Raw genomic sequence first — 17721 nt, 5'->3', positions numbered from 1 at the left:
TTTCGATCTCTAAAATAGTCTTTAGACTCAACCTAGTATTGCAGAAGCACCACGTCTTTCATGAATTCCAACCTTTATTCTTGCCTTCTGTCTGTATTGAAAGTTTATTCGGCTTTCACAGTATGTATGATCATGTAAAATCTATGTTCAGTTGTAATTTGTGCTGTTGTTTCAATGTCAGCAACTGATATGAAACAGTTCCCCCTGTAAGAGTGCAGCATCAAGGAACCAGCAGCTTCCCTCAGCTCTCTGAAAAGGCTGTGCACCCACTCCACATCACTGTTACTGAGCAAACCACTCTGCGCACTTGCCACTGATCAGTTTACCCCACTATAATGCAATCTTGGAGACCATAACACCTGAACACCTGGTATTGCTTTTGTTCACTTAAATCAATTTACAGAATAATGTCTTCTCATACACAAAAAGAAAACCCCATGCATTCACTATGAAGGTAGCAAAGACCTGGCCACACCAGTGTATACAGAGATGTAAGATGAGGGCAGTTCTTGGCGTCAGCTGTTAAACACTTCCCAGTACATTCATTTGCGAATATGCCAAAGTTAGACCAGGAAATGTCTCCAGCACTAAACATCAATCATATTTTCTTGATTCTGTCATGCAGAATCAGTGGGTCTCATTCTACATCGTAAGCATTGAAATTCATGGCTAATAGATCTTATTGTACAGCCAGCACTATAGAACACAGGACATCATACAGGCTGGCAGACCCTCTGTTTTCAGTCCTCCAGGAGATGAGAACATCCCACAGGTAGCTGGCATTGGCCTGAAGCACTCCACACCAGTTTGTACCATGTTCCTTTGTGTAGCCAGCATCCCACTGGAGGATCAGAGGTAATGTAGGTATGCAGTGCTTCAGGATCTACTGCTATCACTTAAAAGCAGCAATGGGTAGGAAATCATGCCTGTCTTCCCCATAGTTTCTTTCCTGCAAAGCAGTAGCATGGCTCTCTGTTTGTTGTTGTTGGTTGGTTGGTTGGTTTGGTTTAATTTTTTTTGTTTCTAGATTCTGGACTTGCTTTCCTTTCTTTTCAGTTGGGATACGCCCTCATGGGAGACAAGCCCACAGGCACAAATGCAGGTGTAAGACAACAACAGTACTTTGGATGAGTTACAGCTCTAGTTCAGCACTTCCAGAGGACATCACCCTTCTGTTCTTCTTTGTCTTCACTTTCATAAGTAGTGATGACTCCAGTTGCACCCTTTCAGTTCTGACACTTACCCTATAGGCACTTTTTTGCCAAAGACTTTATTCTCAGGAAAACACCATTGCCTCTAAGGACAGGGACACCGTGTTCAGAGCAGAAATGGCACAGGCCTTGGCACAAGATTTGAAACCAAAGTATTCACCATTCAAAGCCACGTTGACCCAGCTATTTTCCAGGCTCTAAGCCTACCTCTCAGCCTTTGTACTCTGCAGTCACAGACTTCATCTGCAACATGGACAACATCCTACTTCTTATCTTATGTCAGACAAGACAGGGGAATATAATTCACTGACATTTTTATTGACACTATTTTTAACGAAAGGAAAATATATCACAGTAATTCTCTCCACAGGAGGAAAAACATTCAAGGTCTGCAAAAAAATTGCTCCACGAGTCCCACAATTCTAACCAATATTCCTATCTTTTTAGGATTCTCTGACACACTGACCCCCAGTTGAGGCAGCAGCAGCAAATGGGGCAAAGATGTGAAAACTACACAAGCGAAGGACTTTGCTGTCACTCTACAGACGTCCTTTTTTGATCTGCCCTAAATTTATCTAAAATGAAATTCAAGGGATGCACCTGCAACACTCAGGAGGACTACAAAGATATTGTGAGGCTATGCAGGGAGAAAATTAGAGGGGCCAAAGCCCAACAGGAGATCAATTTGTGTAATGCTCTTAAAGTCAGTAAACATGATTTTGTAAATACATAAACAAGAAAAGGAGGACTGAAGAGAATATCCACCCTTTATTGGATGTGAGGGGAAACACGGTGACAAGAGATCATCTCCTTAATGCCTTTTTGGCCTCAGTCTTTAGAAGCAAGACCTACATTTCTCTGGGTACCCCATCCTCTGACCACCTGGTAGATAGACATGGGGAGCAGAATGAAGCAGTCATAATTCATGAGGAAATGGTCACAAACCTGAAAAACTATTTAGATATATACAGGTACATGGGACCAGGAGGGATCCACTTGAGGGTACTGAGGGAGTTGATGGAAGTTCTTGCCAAGCCACTTTCCATCATTTATCAGCAGTCCTGTCTTAACAGGTGAGGTGCAAGCAGTTGAAGGCTGGTGTCCCCAGGGCTTAGAATCAGGGCCAGTTCTCTTCAGTATCTTTATCAAGATTTGGATGAGGGAATTGAGTGCATCCTCACTACATTTTCAGGTGACACCAAGTTAGGTTAGACATAAGGGTTGATCTGTTCAAGGGTAGGAAGGGTCTGCAGAGGGATCTGGATAGGTTGGGCTGATGGGCCGAGGCCAGCAGTATGTGGTTCAACAAGGCTAAACGACAGGTCCTGTACTTGGGTTCAAAAAACCCCATGCAACACTACAGGCTGGGGGAAGACTGTCTGGAAAGCTGCAAGGCTGAAAGGAACCTCTGAGGACTGAGTGATAGACGACTGAATACGAACCAGCAATGTGCTCGGGTGTCCAAGAAAGCCAACAGTATCCTGGCTTGTACCAGAAATATTCCAACCAGCAGGGCTAGGGAAGTGATTGTCCAGCTGTACACATCTCTGGTGAGGCCACACCTCAAATACTGTCTTCATGTTTGAGCCCCTCGCTACAAGAAAGACACTGAGGTGCTAGAGGATGTCCAAAGAAGGGTAAACAGAGCTCTTGAATAGTTTAGATAAGTAGACTTTTACAAGGAGCATCTGAGGGACCTGGGGTTGTTGAGCCTGGAGAAAAGGGGACTTAGGGCAGACTGTATCATGATTTACAATTATCTTAAAGGGGGCTACAGAAAAGTGGGGATCATCCTCTTTTCCCAAGCACCAAGTGTTAAGATGAACAAAAATAGGCTCAAGTTGAACCAGGGGAGGTTTAGGTTGGATATTAGGAAAAATGTATTTCCTCAAAGGGTTGTGAAGTATTGGAACAGGCTGCCCAGGGAAGTAGCTGAGTCATCATCCTTGGAGATCTTCAAAAAGCATGTAGGTGTAGAGCTTAGTGGCATAGGTTAACGGTGGACTTTGCATTGCTAGAGTAAAGGTTGGACGTACCATGTGTCTGCCAGCAAGGCCATTTCCAGCTCCATTCGTGAGAGGTCAGTGTTCAAGGACTCCTCTTTCCAACAAGACACCTTCACACATTTTGAAACTACTCCCAACTGTTATGATTGCCTTCCCCCTTCACGAAAGCCAAAAAGGACATACATGTACATCGTTAAAGGAAGAATCACCCAGCACATTTCTTCACAAATATTCACAAAGACTACACCATGGACACATCAAAAGACATTTTTTTTCATCACATTATCAGGATGTAATATAATCACTGTGAAAAAAATAAAAGCTCAGTAACGTTCCTCAGGCAAAACCTGATCAGCACACAGACTTCAAAGTGTGTAAACCACAGATGTGTGTAGAATGAAATAGCAGAGAAAGGAGCATCTGTCCTTCTAAAGACCCTCACACAAACTTCCCCCAACCTGACACCTCAAACCTTCCACAACTTCAATGTTTTTTTTTCACCCTCAGAATTTGCAAGCAAATTTCACCAAAGGACAAGTTCTACAGACCATTTCCTAATACCACAAACCAGCACAATCACACCATCAAAGTATACCAAGAAGGGAGCTACATTTCTTTGCAACTTTCTAAAGACTACTCGAAAGATAAGGAAAAAGACAGGGAGGAGCTGCTCTCCAACAGAGACTGGGTCATTGTTAGTATATCTGTAAGGGAATGTCCCTCTTCTTTAAGAACTTGCACTGCTCCACACAGACATGCCTCTCCTACTAAAATCATATTTACATTCAATCCCGAGAAACAAACATGCATGAGAACACCCTCATATATCTGGCCTTCTACACAAGCTCCAACTCTGATGAAATACCCAGCTAGTGGCTTACATGAGCAAGACCAATGAACACATAACACATTCCTCGAGATAGCTATGTTGCTACTGATAACTAAACCTACACAACCAGTCAAAAGATCAGGGGAAAAAAAAAAAAAAAAAAAGACAAGAAGCAAGACAAAAGGAAGAATTTAAAGAGACAGATTGGTAGAGAAACTAGGAGGGCAGCATGGTCTTCCCTGTGTGCAAGAAAATTCCTCCCTAGAGCACCAAGAAATTACTCAGGTCTTAAACTGCATGCAGGGAAGTCTTCTTCTAGACTATACTGTAGGGGACATATTAAGAAAAATTCATCAGCTCTTATCAGTTTTTCCATGATGTGACCAGCTCATCTCCAATGAACATGAAACTGTAAATGTAAAGGCTGTACTATGGGGCCTTTTCTCATGACAAGTCTTGTGATCTAGTGGATATATTCAGTTTTAGCTTCTGTTTCATTTCCCTTATACTCAAAAATTTATCTCCAGTTGGCTGATAGGACCTTCTCAAGGGAGATTAGGATTTGCTGCAATACTAACTTGGCATTTGCAAATGAAAAAACCCTCTCATAAATGGGAAATATGAAGCACAACCTTCCTGAAAACAAAGATCTGAAAATGTAATTACAACTAAGGAAAAATGCTACAGGACAATGCAGATATGGGTGGATTAAGGAGGCTGTTCACAGGTAATAAAAGCCATTATACTTAGATACCATAGCTCTACATGCACAGTTTCTGTGCAGAACATTTTAGCATCAGAAGATTAGCATTGCCTTTCAGAACAGCAAAACCAGTATAAAGTCATGCATAAATGCTGCAGGAATTGTCAAAATTATGCCATCAAGTGTAATAGATGCTACAGAAATCGGCATTAACAATGAAATCAAAGGAGTGCCCAAACAAACTAGCTGCTGACACATCTATTTCCTAACATCATAACCATCCTCTCATTCTCAGTCCACTACATTCACAGCATACAGTTATGCCACTGTCAATAGCCAACTCTTAATTGTATGTTAGTCACTGATAAGGGCTTATTTGTAAGTGACGTTTAAGGAAACATAAGGATATCAAAGCCTTTCATCACATAACAGTAATCTTTGAAAGTATATATGAAAAGAGCTCACTCAGTCCAACAATTAATAACAGATCTCCAAGTCTTTTGAGGGTTTTCAGCCACACTGAGGACTACTTTTGACATTGACAACAAACAAGACCAAAATACAAAAACTGCAGGACCTGAAATGGATTTCACTCTTACTCTTCAAACCACATTTTATAACCTACTCAAATATTACACAACACAAATTCAAGTGAGGAAGCCACAACAAAACTGTTGTCATAGTACATGCCTGCTAGTAAAGCCTGCTTCTTTCTTGAGAAGCCAACGCTAACACACTCCTTTTTCCTCCAACAGCCTTTCACACACAGCACCTCTCAACCACAAGTCTTTTTCTAATTCTTCATTCCTATAATGACCAAACAGACTTCCTAAAAGGACTAGGCCCTTATCACACCACATGAACAAAAAAAAAAAAAAAGCAGCACAGATGCATATAAATACATTTCTATTAATCTTCATGCAGCAACATGAAAGTTACGTAGAGTATATGGCATGAGCAGTAAAGTGAAACATGGGGCCATTAAGATTCTGTTTGCAGGGAACCACACACAACTGACCAGGCACACAGACTATTGGTGTGATATATTTTAAACTATTGATAACCTAAAGTGAACATTTACTCAGGATGCAGAAAAAGATACAATACGATACATAACTGTGTAAGAAATGAGCAACCATATGGAAAGTGAGAAAAAAGTTCCTCTGGAGCAGAGTTGCAAGTAAAAGGCCCCACTCATCTCTGCCTCCCACACCAAGGATAACGCTGGCAGCAGAGACTGTGCTTCACTCCCTCGAGCAAGGGGCAGCCATCCACAACCCGTTGCACAACAAAGCTGAGCATTGCTGAGAAACCAATCTACCCGCCCAGGAATGAGAACAAGAAGGATTCAGAAAAAAAAGGAGAAATGAAGGAAAAAAGGAAATCCTTCGTGATAAACATCAGGGGACAGAATAAACAACTAGATGGCACGTGTGAAACTAAGATAAGCCTAGCCAGAGTGGAGATGCATGCAAAAGCCACCTCCCGTATCCTGCCCCCCACAAAAAGTATAACGCTGGCAGCAAAGCCCGCACTTGCCCCCCCTGAGACAAGGGCAAACACGCACAATCCACTGCCGAACGAAGCTGTGCCTTCATCAGCAGCTAACGTCCATAGCCGGGAAGGAGCACGGGGAGGGAAAGGCAATGAGCAGGAAGGGAGGCAAGCGCCGAGACGGAGGGCGTCGGGGTGTCCGGAAGGACTGACTCACCGGGAGGGCGTCGGGCGGTGCGCCGCGGGCGCCGGCAGCGTCTTCCCCGAGCAGCGGCGCGGCCTTGTCGGGCGGCGGCCGCGCCTGGAGCGTGTTGCAGCAGCTGTCGGCCGCCCAGCGCCGCTGGCTCTTGCGCGAGTCGGCCGTGAGCGACACCTCGTGCGAGTAGGAGTGCAGGAAGGCGCGGACGCCGTCGATGCCCACGAAGTGCGAGGCCGGCACGCCGCGCAAGGCGCCGCTGGCCGGCGGCAGCAGCTGCGAGCGGCGCCAGCGCCGCAGGCGCAGCGCCAGCAGCAGCAGCAGGAAGGCGACGAAGAGGCACGACACGGCCGCCACGGCCAGCACCAGCCAGCGCGTCAGGCTGCCGCCGGGCTCGGCCGGCGCCGCCGCGCTGCCCAGCTCCGACAGCAGCTCGGCCACGCTCTCGGCCAGCACCACCGTCAGCGTGGCCGTGGCCGACAGCGCCGGCCGGCCCTGGTCCTTCACCACCACCACCAGGCTGTGCCTGGGCGCGTCGCGGGCCAGCGGCGAGCGCGCCGTGCGCACCTCGCCGCTGTGCAGCCCCACGCGGAACAGCCCCGGCTCCGTCGCCTTGGCCAGCTCGTAGGACAGCCACGCGTTCTGCCCCGCGTCCGCGTCCACCGCCACCACCTTGGCCACCAGCGCGCCGGGCTCCGCCGAGCGCGGCGCCAGCTCCACGCCCGTCCAGCCCGCGCCCGCCGCCGACGCCGCCGACGGCGGGTACAGCACCTGCGGCGCGTTGTCGTTCTCGTCCACGATCAGCAGCCGCACCGACACGTTGCTGCTCAGCGCCGGCGCGCCGCCGTCCTCCGCCCGCACGCACAGCCCCACCTCACGCACCTCCTCGTAGTCGAACGAGCGCAGCGCGTACAGCGCGCCCGTCTCCGCCTGCACCGACACGTAGGACGACAGCGGCGCGCCCCGCACGCGCCCCTCCGCCAGCCGGTAGCGCACGCGCGCGTTCTGCCCCCAGTCCGCGTCCCACGCCCGCACCGTCAGCACCAGCGCGCCCTCGGCGTTGTTCTCGGGCAGACGGGCGCTGTAGCGCGCCTCCGCGAACACCGGCGCGTTGTCGTTCACGTCCAGCACGCGCAGCGCCAGCACCGCGCTGCTCCGCAGCGACGGCGACCCGCCGTCCGACGCCCACACCGTCACGTTGTACTCCGACACCTCCTCCCGGTCCAGCTCCCGCGACGTCACCACGCTGTAGTAGCTGCCCACCGAGCTCCGCAGACGGAACGGCACGTCGCCGACCAGCGAGCACCGCACCTCGCCGTTGGCGCCCGAGTCGCGGTCCTGCACGTGCAGCAGGGCCACCACCGTCCCCGGCGGCGCGTCTTCCGAGATCTCGCTCAGCGCCGAAGTCACAGTCAGCTCGGGCGCGTTGTCGTTCACGTCTGTCACCGAGATCGAGATTGTAGACGTGTCGAAAAGGCCACCGCCGTCTTGTGCCTGCGCCTCCAGATGATAGGAATCGTCTTCCTCGAAGTCCAGGCTCCTCACCAGCCTGATCGATCCCGTCTCGGCATCCAGGTGGAAGGTTTCCGATGCTATGTCCGTCGCTGTCTTAAGCGAGTATTTCACGTTGGCGTTGAATCCCTCGTCGACGTCGGTGGCCGTGAGGGTGAGGAGCGTGGAGCCCACGGGCACGTCCTCGGGCACGCGCACCGCGTACACCGCCTGGCTGAACACGGGCGCGTTGTCGTTGGCGTCCAGCACAGACACGCGGATGCGCGCCGTGCCCGTCCGTGCCGGCTCGCCGCCGTCGATCGCCTTCAGCACCAGGTCGTGAAACGCTGTCTCCTCCCGGTCCAGCGCCTTGGCCAGCACCAGCTCGGGACGCTTCTCGCCGTCGGCTCCCACCTGCACGGACAGCGAGAAGTGCTCGTCGCCGCTCAGCTCGTAGCTCTGCAGGGAATTCACTCCCACGTCCGGGTCCCGAGCTTTAGACAAGGGAAAGCGAGACCCGGTAGCTGCCATCTCGATCACTGTCAGTTCCATTTCTGCACTGCGGAAGCTGGGGGCGTTGTCGTTAATGTCTGTTATTTCCACTTCGATCTCGTAAACCTTCATCTCACCCTCCACGATCACCTCGCAGCGCAGCACGCATCGCTCTACCAGCCGGCACAGCTGCTCTCTATCTAGCCTCTCCACCGTCACCAGGTGGCCGCTGTTCGCATGCAGAGCAAAATACTGCGTCCTACCTCGGTCCAGGATGCGGGCGCCGCGGTCGCGGAGCGTCGGCAGCTGCAGCGCCAGGTCCTTGGCCACGTCGCCCACGAAAGAGCCCTTGGGCAGCTCCTCGGGCACCGAGTAGCGTAGTTGCCCGCACGCCGCCTCCCACGCAGCCACCAACACATAGCACAGCAGCGCTCGCTGCCTCCGGCCCCTGCGCCCTTCTCTCGCCGCGCACATCTCCGACACGGCCCCGCCGCCACTGGACGCCCGCAGATAGCTTCCCGCCGCACCTCCGACTCTTCGCCTCCGGCTCCGGCTCAGGCTGTTGCTCCCGCTTCGATTCCCGTCCTCTGCTTCCGGCTCTTCCGCCTCGTTGCAGCACGACTCCGTACCGCGGGGCCGCTCGCAGCCCGCCCGGCCGCTGAGACAGCGAGCGAACGATCCGAGCGAGCCCGGCCGCAGCGGGCGGGGCTGGCTACAGCGCTCCGTTCCTTCCTCTCCTGCGTGGTGGACAGCGGCGCCCGCAGCCGTCGCCCGGTACTGCAAGGGTGAGACCGCCTCTTTTAGGCGTTTTTGTTTTGTTTTGTTTTGTTTTCCAGCGTATTCCTATCTGTGTCATAGTTTGCGGACTGGCTGCAGATGTAATTGCCAGCCAGGATGCCTCAAGATAGGTTGTCCTATTAGAGTTTACTGGTATTATCTATTACTGGTATATCTACTATGACATAGTCTTGTAATCAGTTAATTTTCTTGCACATTCTGCTAGGTTACATAAGACATCCTAACACCTTACCTTACCAACTAATTGTAATCTTTCTGCTGGAGGTGCCATGCAGAGCTTTAACGAAACAATCCTGGTAGACAGAGAGGAGGAGGTATGAATGTAATGTAGTACTTCGTTTGTCGTGGGGTTTACACGAAATAAGTCATTATAGCACTAACTGTTCTCACTAACGAGAGAACAAAAGCAGAGGTTCAAAGAAGGTGACACATCTCTAGGGACAGGGTAGGCACTCGAGAATGGGACAAACGTTGGAAATACTCATCTCTACATACGTTTTGATGAAGATACAAACATCTGTACAGCTAAACATAGAAATAAGACTTGAATTTTACAGATATCCCCCGAGGTTCCTGAAGCCAGCAGCACTATCTACCAGCTGTCCACACACATTGATCTGCTCTTCCCTCAAAGATCAAGCACAACCCCTTCACTCCAGTCAAGCTTTGAACACAAGCATCCCCAACTTATCCAAGATGATTCAGTACCGACCAACAAACACCAACACTATCGATTAGATCCAAGAACGTCTTTTTTTTTTTTTTTTTTGGAAGAAGAATTGAGAAAAATAATTCTGCAGAACAAAACGTCAATCACATTCTCCAGTGTTGACATGCACCATCAGTAGATCTCTTTAAATCATGTCATGCGCCACAATCACTGTTACAGATGTGTATTACTTTGTATAGGACAAGCTTAATGGCCAGTACGTCTCCACTTAGCCTGCCACTGTAATCACTGATGAACTAAGAAGAGAACTAACTGCTGGCTGTTTAAAAAGGGGGCAATTTTTCTCTCTGTCAGTTAAACGCAGATCAGCTGTTCAAAATAGATAACAGAAAATCTGAAAGATCAAAAACGAGTACATTCACGTGAAGTTAACAAAGGTTCAGAAGATGCAATAGCCTTACAGACCTGTGGTGCGCCGGGGTCGTCGGACGGTTGTCCCGGGCCGGCGCTGCTACTCGGGCTCGGCTTCCCGGAGGGCTCCCCGCTCAGAAGGTCCTCGGTGGCCAGGCTGGGTAGCCAGGCGGGAGGCAGCAGCCACGCGCTCTCGGTGACGGCGCGGCCCGGAGCCACGCGCAGGTTGTAGGAGGAGGGTAAGGTGCCCTCGCAGAAGTCGGCCGGCACCGCAGGGCCGGCCGACGAGAAGCGCTGCGCGTCCAAGCAGCGCAGGACGGCCGGAGGCCCGGCCCGGCGCAGCCGCGACAGAACGGCCAGCGCTACGCTCAGCAGGAACAAGGCGGAGATCAGCGCCAACGCAAGCACCAAGGAGAATTGCAGCTCCGCCGGCGAGGCGGCTACTGCCGGCTGCTCGCTCAGCTCCGGCAGCGCCTCCTGCAAGCTTTCGGCCAACACCACGTGCAGTGTGGCCGTGGCTGACAGCGCCGGCTGCCCGTGGTCCTTCACCACGGCCACCAGCCGCTGCTTCGACACGTCCCGCTCCGACACAGCCCGCGCCGTGCGCACCTCGCCGCTGTGCAGCCCCACGCGGAAGAGCCCCGGTTCCGGCGCCTGCACCAGCTCGTAGGACAGCCACGCGTTGCGCCCCGCGTCCGCGTCCACCGCCACCATCTTGGCCACCAGGTAGCCGGCCTCGGCCGAGCGCGGCACCACCTCGAACGGCACCGCACTCGCGCCCGCGCCTCCGCTCCCTGCCCCGCTCGCCGCCGCTGGCCATAGCACCCGTGGAGCGTTGTCGTTCCGGTCCAGCACGAAGACGTGCACCGTCGCCGTAGCGCTGCGCGCCGGCTCCCCGCCGTCCTGCGCCCGCACCGCCACGGCGAACTCGCGGCACTGCTCGTAGTCGAAGGAGCGCTGCGCGTACACCGCGCCGCTCCGCGCCTCCACCGACACGTACGGTGCCGCCGCGCCCGCGCCGTCGCCCTCCAGCCAGTAGCTCACGAGCCCGTTGGTGCCCGCGTCCGCGTCCCGCGCGTGCACCCGCAGCATCAGCGCGCCCGCCGCATTGTTCTCGGCCACGTAGGCGCTGTATGCGGCCTCCTCGAACACCGGCGCGTTGTCGTTCACGTCCGACACCTCCAGCACCAGCGCCGCGCGGCTCGACAGCGCCGGGCTGCCGTGGTCTCTGGCTGTGATTGTGATGTTGTAAGCAGAGATTTTTTCCCTGTCTAAGCTACTTTTAGTTACGAGTTTGTAGGTGTTCTCTGACGATTCTGCTAGTCTGAAAGGCAAATCACCTTCGATATTACAGGTCACTTCTCCGTTATCTCCAGAGTCCCTGTCACGAACATTGATCACAGCTATAACTGTGCTCGGGACCGAGTCTTCGGGTACCGGGTTCAAGATAGGAAGGAGGGTAAGGCTTGGAGCATTGTCGTTCACATCTACAATGTCTATATGCACTTTGGCATGCGCACTCAGTCCACCCCCGTCCTTGCCTTCAACAGTTGCTTCATAATATTTCACGTCTTCGTAATCTAAGGGACCAGTAATCTTCACGTCCCCTGTCCTGGGGTCCAGACTGAAGGTCTGGCGAGCACTGTTTGCGATGTGACTGAAGCAATAGGTAATGTCTGCATTTGTACCTTCGTCGCCATCAGTGGCTTTCACCTGAAAAGCTAAGGAGCCCTCTGGCAGGTTTTCCAGGAGTCGAATCTTGTAGATCTCTTTGGTGAATAATGGCGGATTGTCATTTGCATCGATCACATCAATCTTAATCTGGGCTGTCCCAGATCGGACTGGATTCCCACCATCCACCGCCGTCAGTATCAAATGGTGATTTCTCTCTTTTTCTCGATCTAAGTTTTTCTCCAGTAGCAATTCCGCGTGTTTTCTTCCGTCGGGACTCTCCTTCACTACAAGGGAGAAGAGCGGACTGGGGGTAAGTTGGTAGTTTTTCAGTGAGTTCACCCCAATGTCGGGGTCTCTGCAACTGTCCAGGGGGAACCTGGTCCCGGGAGGAGTGGACTCGATCATTTCTATGGCAACAAATTCTCTGTCAAAGTGCGGTGCATTGTCATTGATATCATGAATAGCAACGCTCACATGATATATACTGAAAGGGTTTTCCACGACAACTTCCAAACTTAGGACACAAGGCGACACGTCCCCGCAGATGTCCTCTCGGTCTATCCTCTCGTTTACAAGCAAGTTTCCATTATCTGCCCCCAGGGAGAAGTATTGCTTTTCATCACCGGAGACAATCCGCAACTGGCGTACCGGCAGCTCGGCCGGGTTCAGTCCCACGTCCCGCGCCAGCGGCCCCACCAGCGATCCCCTGCTCAGCTCCTCGGGGATCGCGTAGCGGAGCCGCTCCGGCGCCGCCCAGCAACACAGCGGCAGCAGCACGGCCAACAGCGCGACCAACAGCACGACCCGCCTGGCGGCTCCCCGGCTCCCGGCTGTCAGTCGGATCTCCATTCTTCGCTTTGCTGAAGTCTGCAGAAGACTTGAAAATACGCTTGCCAAGCAGCTGAATCAATGCTAGAGAAAAGCAAATACATGAAATCCTTACTGCCGGTCGGAGGACTAGCTGGAGCCGGGCAGGGTCGTCCTGCTTCTCTCTGTTCTGCTCCGTGTGGAGCGGCTTTGCGTCGGCGCCAGAGCCGGGGAGGCGCCAGCGGTGGAGCGGCTTCCCCGTGTTGGCCAACAGTGACACCCTGAGTCCGCGCCTAAGAACCGCAGCCATTCGCTTTCTTAAACCCCACTCCAACACGGGTAGGGAATCACGAACGCTGTCAGTAGAGCAAAACAGAAGACTTGCGTATGCACGGAAGCTGTGCATCTGGTGTCTCTCAGGGATCTCCACTGGCACCGGAATTAACATCTTTGTCGGTGACATGGACAGTGGGATTGAGTGCACTTTCAGCAAGTCTGCAGACGACACAAGCTGAGCAGTGCAGTCAACACATTGGAGGGAGACAGTTCAGGATCCAGAGGAACCTCTACAGGCTTCAGAGGTGGTCCCATGAGAACCTCATGAAGATCAACAAGGCCAAGTGCAATTTTCTGCAGCTGAGTAGGGTCAATCCTAAACATGAATATAGGCTAGACAAGGAGTAGATTGAGAGCAGCCCTGTGAAGGAGGACTTGAGACTGCTGGTGGATGAAAAACTGAATATGAGCCAGCAATGTTTGCTTGCAGCCCAGAAAGCCAGTTACATGCTGGGCTGTATCAAAACAAGTGTAACTAGCAGGTTGAGGGTGGTGATTCTCCCCCATACTCCAATCTTGTGAGACCCCTCTTAGAGTGATGCATTCAGCCTGGGTCCCTCCAGTACAAGAAGGACATAGACCTGTTGGAGCAGGTCCAGAGGAGAACCATGAAGATGATCAAAGGTTTGGAACACCTCCCATATGAAAAGAGCCTGAGACAGAGCTGTTTAGCTTAGAGAAGAGAAGGCTCCAGGAAAACCTTACAGAGGTCTTCCAATACTTAAAGCAGGCCTACAGGAAAATTTGTGAGGGACTTTATCAGGGAGTGTAGTGGCAGGACAAGAGGTAATGGTTTAAAATTAAAGTGGGTAGATTTATGTTAGACATTAGGAATAAATTTTTTTTACTATGAGTGTATTGAGTTACTGGGACAAGTTGCCAAGAGAAGCTGTGGATGTTCCATCCCTGGAATTGTTCAAGGTCAGGCTGGATGGGGCTTAAGGCATCCTGGTCTAGCTGAAAGTGTTCCTGCACATGGCGGGGGGGGTGGGAGGAACCTGATGATCTTTATGATCCCTTCAACCCAAACGATTCTGTGGCACAATTCTATGATGATTCTATCTGAACAAACCTACATTTGACTTTCTTACACTTGAAAGTCTTCTTCCAGATAAGCCCTCTTCCACTGCTCACAGAACAGGATCTCTTACCTATGCACCATAATGATCTTACTGGCCTATAGAGTCAGGGCACCTGATTATTCCTGTTTCTGTCCTCCCACTACCATGAGAAAAATAGCAGGATGAGTGGAAGGCTGAAGTAATGTGTATAAATTGTGGTTTTATTTTTGATAGTTGGGAGAGCACAAGCTCAGAGTCAGCTTTCTCACCTGGAAAGGTATTACTACTGATGGCCAAGCAAAACTGGGAATCTCAGTCACTGAGAAAAAACACAGTGGTCACATCAGACCTACCGGATCCCATCTCTTTTGACATTCAAAAGCCATCATCATCATGTTAGTGCTGTACAACCTAACCCCCAATCTCTTTTATAAGTGTTGCTTTAATAAAGCATGGCCACATTTCTTGACTAAACTGGGTGTTATTGCAGCGGGTTGCATAATTTAAAAACTTTTTCTGGCAAATGTTGCTGGCAGTTACTCTTGCTTGAACAATCCGCGGGAAAACAGACAAATGCCACCCTCAGGAAAAGGTATTGTATCTCACCTGAACATTAAAATGTTTCTCTCTACAGAGAAAAAAAAGACCTGAAGAAAGGCTGTATCACCACAGCACATTAAGCAGAAGACATGAAAAGATTAGAAAACTCTCCACAGTACCTTAACCAGTGAAGTAGCTCCCACATGTATACCGTTGACTCTCTAGATATTGATGTGAATATCTCCTTCCCTTCTCAATAAGGTGTAGCTAGAAAATGTATTTTTCTGCTAACTCTGGCCAGGTATTCAAAAGAGGATAATTTCTTTTCCTCCAAGCTACATTTATACAAAAGTCACAGTAACAAATTAATAAGCTTTCATAATATAACACTTTTTAATTCATAGTATTTCAGGAGTTAAGTGATAGCAGACATGGACATCTGTATTCCAAGTCTTGGATAGAATGTGGGAAGGATTTGGATATGTATATAGGGACCTGGGGACTGATAAAAAGTCTTGGTCAATTCACTGCCTCTTATATGGTGCCTATCGCAACCCAGATGTATTCATTCTCCATGCTGAAGCACCCTTCAGAATATCTACATTTCCAGTGGAGATTGTTTTTCTCCTAATTCCAAGATTCTCTCATTCTCTTTGAATACCAGAGCACAGATCTATTCCACGAAGACATAGATAAAAACAAGTCTGCATCAGAAAGGGAAACATTTTCTTCCCACATCCATATCACATATGATTTTGTGTCTAATGGGTGGCAGATGAAAAGGATATTTGGTGGTTTTACTCAGGTGGGTGGCTGAGTTCCACTTCAGCTGCTCTCTCCCTCCCCCTCCTCAAAGAGAAAGGGGGAGAAAATACAATGCAAAGGGTTCAAGGGTTGAGATAAGGACGGGGACATCACTCAACAATTATCGAGATGGGCAAAACAGACTCAGCATAGGGAGATAGTAAGTTTTATTGCCTTTTACTAACAAGCTAGAGAAGTAAGAAACAAAGGAAAGAAACCAAAAACGTCTTCCCCTCATCCACCCTCTTCCACCTCCTCCCCCTGCATGGTGCATGGGAATGGGGGAATGGGGGCTGCGGTCAGTCTATGGCACTTGATCTCCGCCACTCCCTCTCGGTCACTCTCATTCCCTGTGCCATGGGGTCCCTCCCATGGGATGCTGTCCTTCCTAAACTGTTCTGTCATAGGCTTCCCACAAGCAGTAGCTCTTCAAGAACTGCTCCAGATATGGGTCTGTACCACAGGGTCTATCCATCAGGAGAAAACTGCTCCAACCTGGGTCCCCCACAGGCAGCAGCTCCTGCCAGGTCACCTACTGCTGCGTGGGCTCCTCTCCAGGTCCAGCCTGGAATCTGCTCCAGTAGGGGTCTTCCACAGGCCGCAGCCTCCACCAGTGTAGGTCCACCTACTCCACGGGCTGCAGCATGGAATCCTGCTCCATCGTGGTACCCCATGGGCTGCAGTGGGACAGCCTGCTTCACCATGGTCTTCACCACAGGCCACAGGGGACTTCTGCTCTGGCACCTGGAGTAGAATGTCAGTGCTCCTTCTGCACTGACATTGGCACCTGCAAGGCTGCTTCTCACTCCTCTCACTCTCCCAGCTGCTGTGTGAAGCAGTGTTTTTTTTTGTTGTTGTTTGTTTTTGTTTTTGTGTTTTTTGGTTTGTTTTGTGTGTGTGTGTTTTCTCTTTTCTTATATATGCTCTCACAGAGCCGCAAACAACATCGCCCATTGTGTCAGCTCTGGTCAGCAGCAGGGTCCTTACCTTACAAGGGGCAGCTTCTAGATTCTTCTCACAGAAGCCACCCCTATAGTCCCCTGCTACCAAAACCTTGCCATGTAAACCCACTAGAGGGTAACAGCCACACACTTAGTCCTTGGGATGCATGAAGTTGGAGAGGAGAGGAGAGGAGAGGAGAGGAGAGGAGAGGAGAGGAGAGGAGAGGAGAGGAGAGGAGAGGAGAGGAGAGGAGAGGAGAGGAGAGGAGAGGAGAGGAGAGGAGAGGAGAGGAGAGGAGAGGAGAGGAGAGGAGAGGAGAGGAGAGGAGAGGAGAGGAGAGGAGAGGAGAGGAGAGGAGAGGAGAGGAGAGGAGAGGAGAGGAGAGGAGAGGAGAGGAGAGGAGAGGAACGAGGAACAAAAAGAGAGAGAGGGAAAGGGGAGGGGAAAGGGGAGGGGAAAGGGGAGGGGAAAGAGGAAGGGGAAGAGGAAGATCTTTGTGAACCTTCACAGGTAATTTTACAGAACAATTTTCTCTCAGCAACTCTGCTCTGGACTTAGAAGCACAAGTTTTTATGCTTCACTTATTTTGCTTAAACTGAAATCCTACGATATACCAGCAGTTTAAATGGCATAACAATAATAAAAATAGAGTGATATTATTTTATTCATTAAAAATATTTCTGAAGTCCTAAAAGCTTGTTAAACCCATTATGAATGATCAGTAGCAAAGGAAGTAAGGAAAGGTAGTTTCCAAGACAGCCTCTTTTGTAGATGTGTCCTCAGAAAAGAATAGCATGTTTGGTAGGAAAAAAAGTGTTTTAATGTTTGTCATGGTTTTGATTGTGATAGAGATAATATTCTTTGTAGATGCTCACATGATGCTGTGTTTTGGAGTTTTTATGAACATAGTGGTGATAATACACCTCTGTTTTCAGTTGTTGCAGAGCAGTGTTTACATAGAGCCAAGGATTTTTCTACTTCTTATGTTGCCCTGCAAGTGAGGAGGCTGGGGGTAGCATCAGAATCTGTGAGAGGACACAGCCAGGACAGCTGATAGAAGCTGACTAAAGAGTTACTCCATACCATATGATGTCGTGGTCAGCAATAAAATCTTGGATAAAGAGAAAGGGGGGGGGGGGAGGACGACGTTCCAAGTGAAGGTGTTGGTCTTGCCAAGAAACTGTTATGCATGATGAGCTCTGCTTTCCTGGAGATGAATGAACACCTGTCTAATGATGGGAAGTAATGCATGAATT

General features: G+C 50.4%; 2 protein-coding genes across 2 annotated transcripts in view; both read right to left on the bottom strand.

The window, feature by feature from the left end:
* LOC137864440 (protocadherin gamma-C5-like) overlaps window positions 1-12969 on the bottom strand; it is a 186499-nt gene extending 173530 nt beyond the window's left edge. The window contains exon 1 of the mRNA XM_068698530.1: window positions 10356-12969. Within this exon, the coding sequence (XP_068554631.1) occupies window positions 10356-12824 (2469 nt within the window). The 5' untranslated portion in view covers window positions 12825-12969. The remainder of the gene's footprint in view (window positions 1-10355) is intronic.
* On the bottom strand, window positions 5632-9108 carry LOC137864451 (protocadherin gamma-A5-like). Its single transcript, XM_068698548.1, has one exon. The coding sequence runs from the start codon at window positions 8894-8896 to the stop codon at window positions 6347-6349; it is 2550 nt and encodes an 849-aa protein (XP_068554649.1). The 5' UTR covers window positions 8897-9108; the 3' UTR covers window positions 5632-6346.
* Window positions 12970-17721: the final 4752 nt, after the last annotated feature.

The sequence above is a fragment of the Anas acuta genome, chromosome 14, assembly GCF_963932015.1.
Source record: "Anas acuta chromosome 14, bAnaAcu1.1, whole genome shotgun sequence".
NCBI classification, from domain to species: Eukaryota; Metazoa; Chordata; class Aves; order Anseriformes; family Anatidae; genus Anas; species Anas acuta.
Note: the sequence above shows the minus strand (reverse complement) of the source record. Positions and strands in the feature narration are given on the sequence as shown.

What these genes read in the sequence shown, in the direction of transcription:
- LOC137864451 (XM_068698548.1), bottom strand. Translation starts at nt 8,896, where the DNA reads ATGTGCGCGGCGAGAGAAGGGCGCAGGGGCCGGAGGCAGCGAGCGCTG.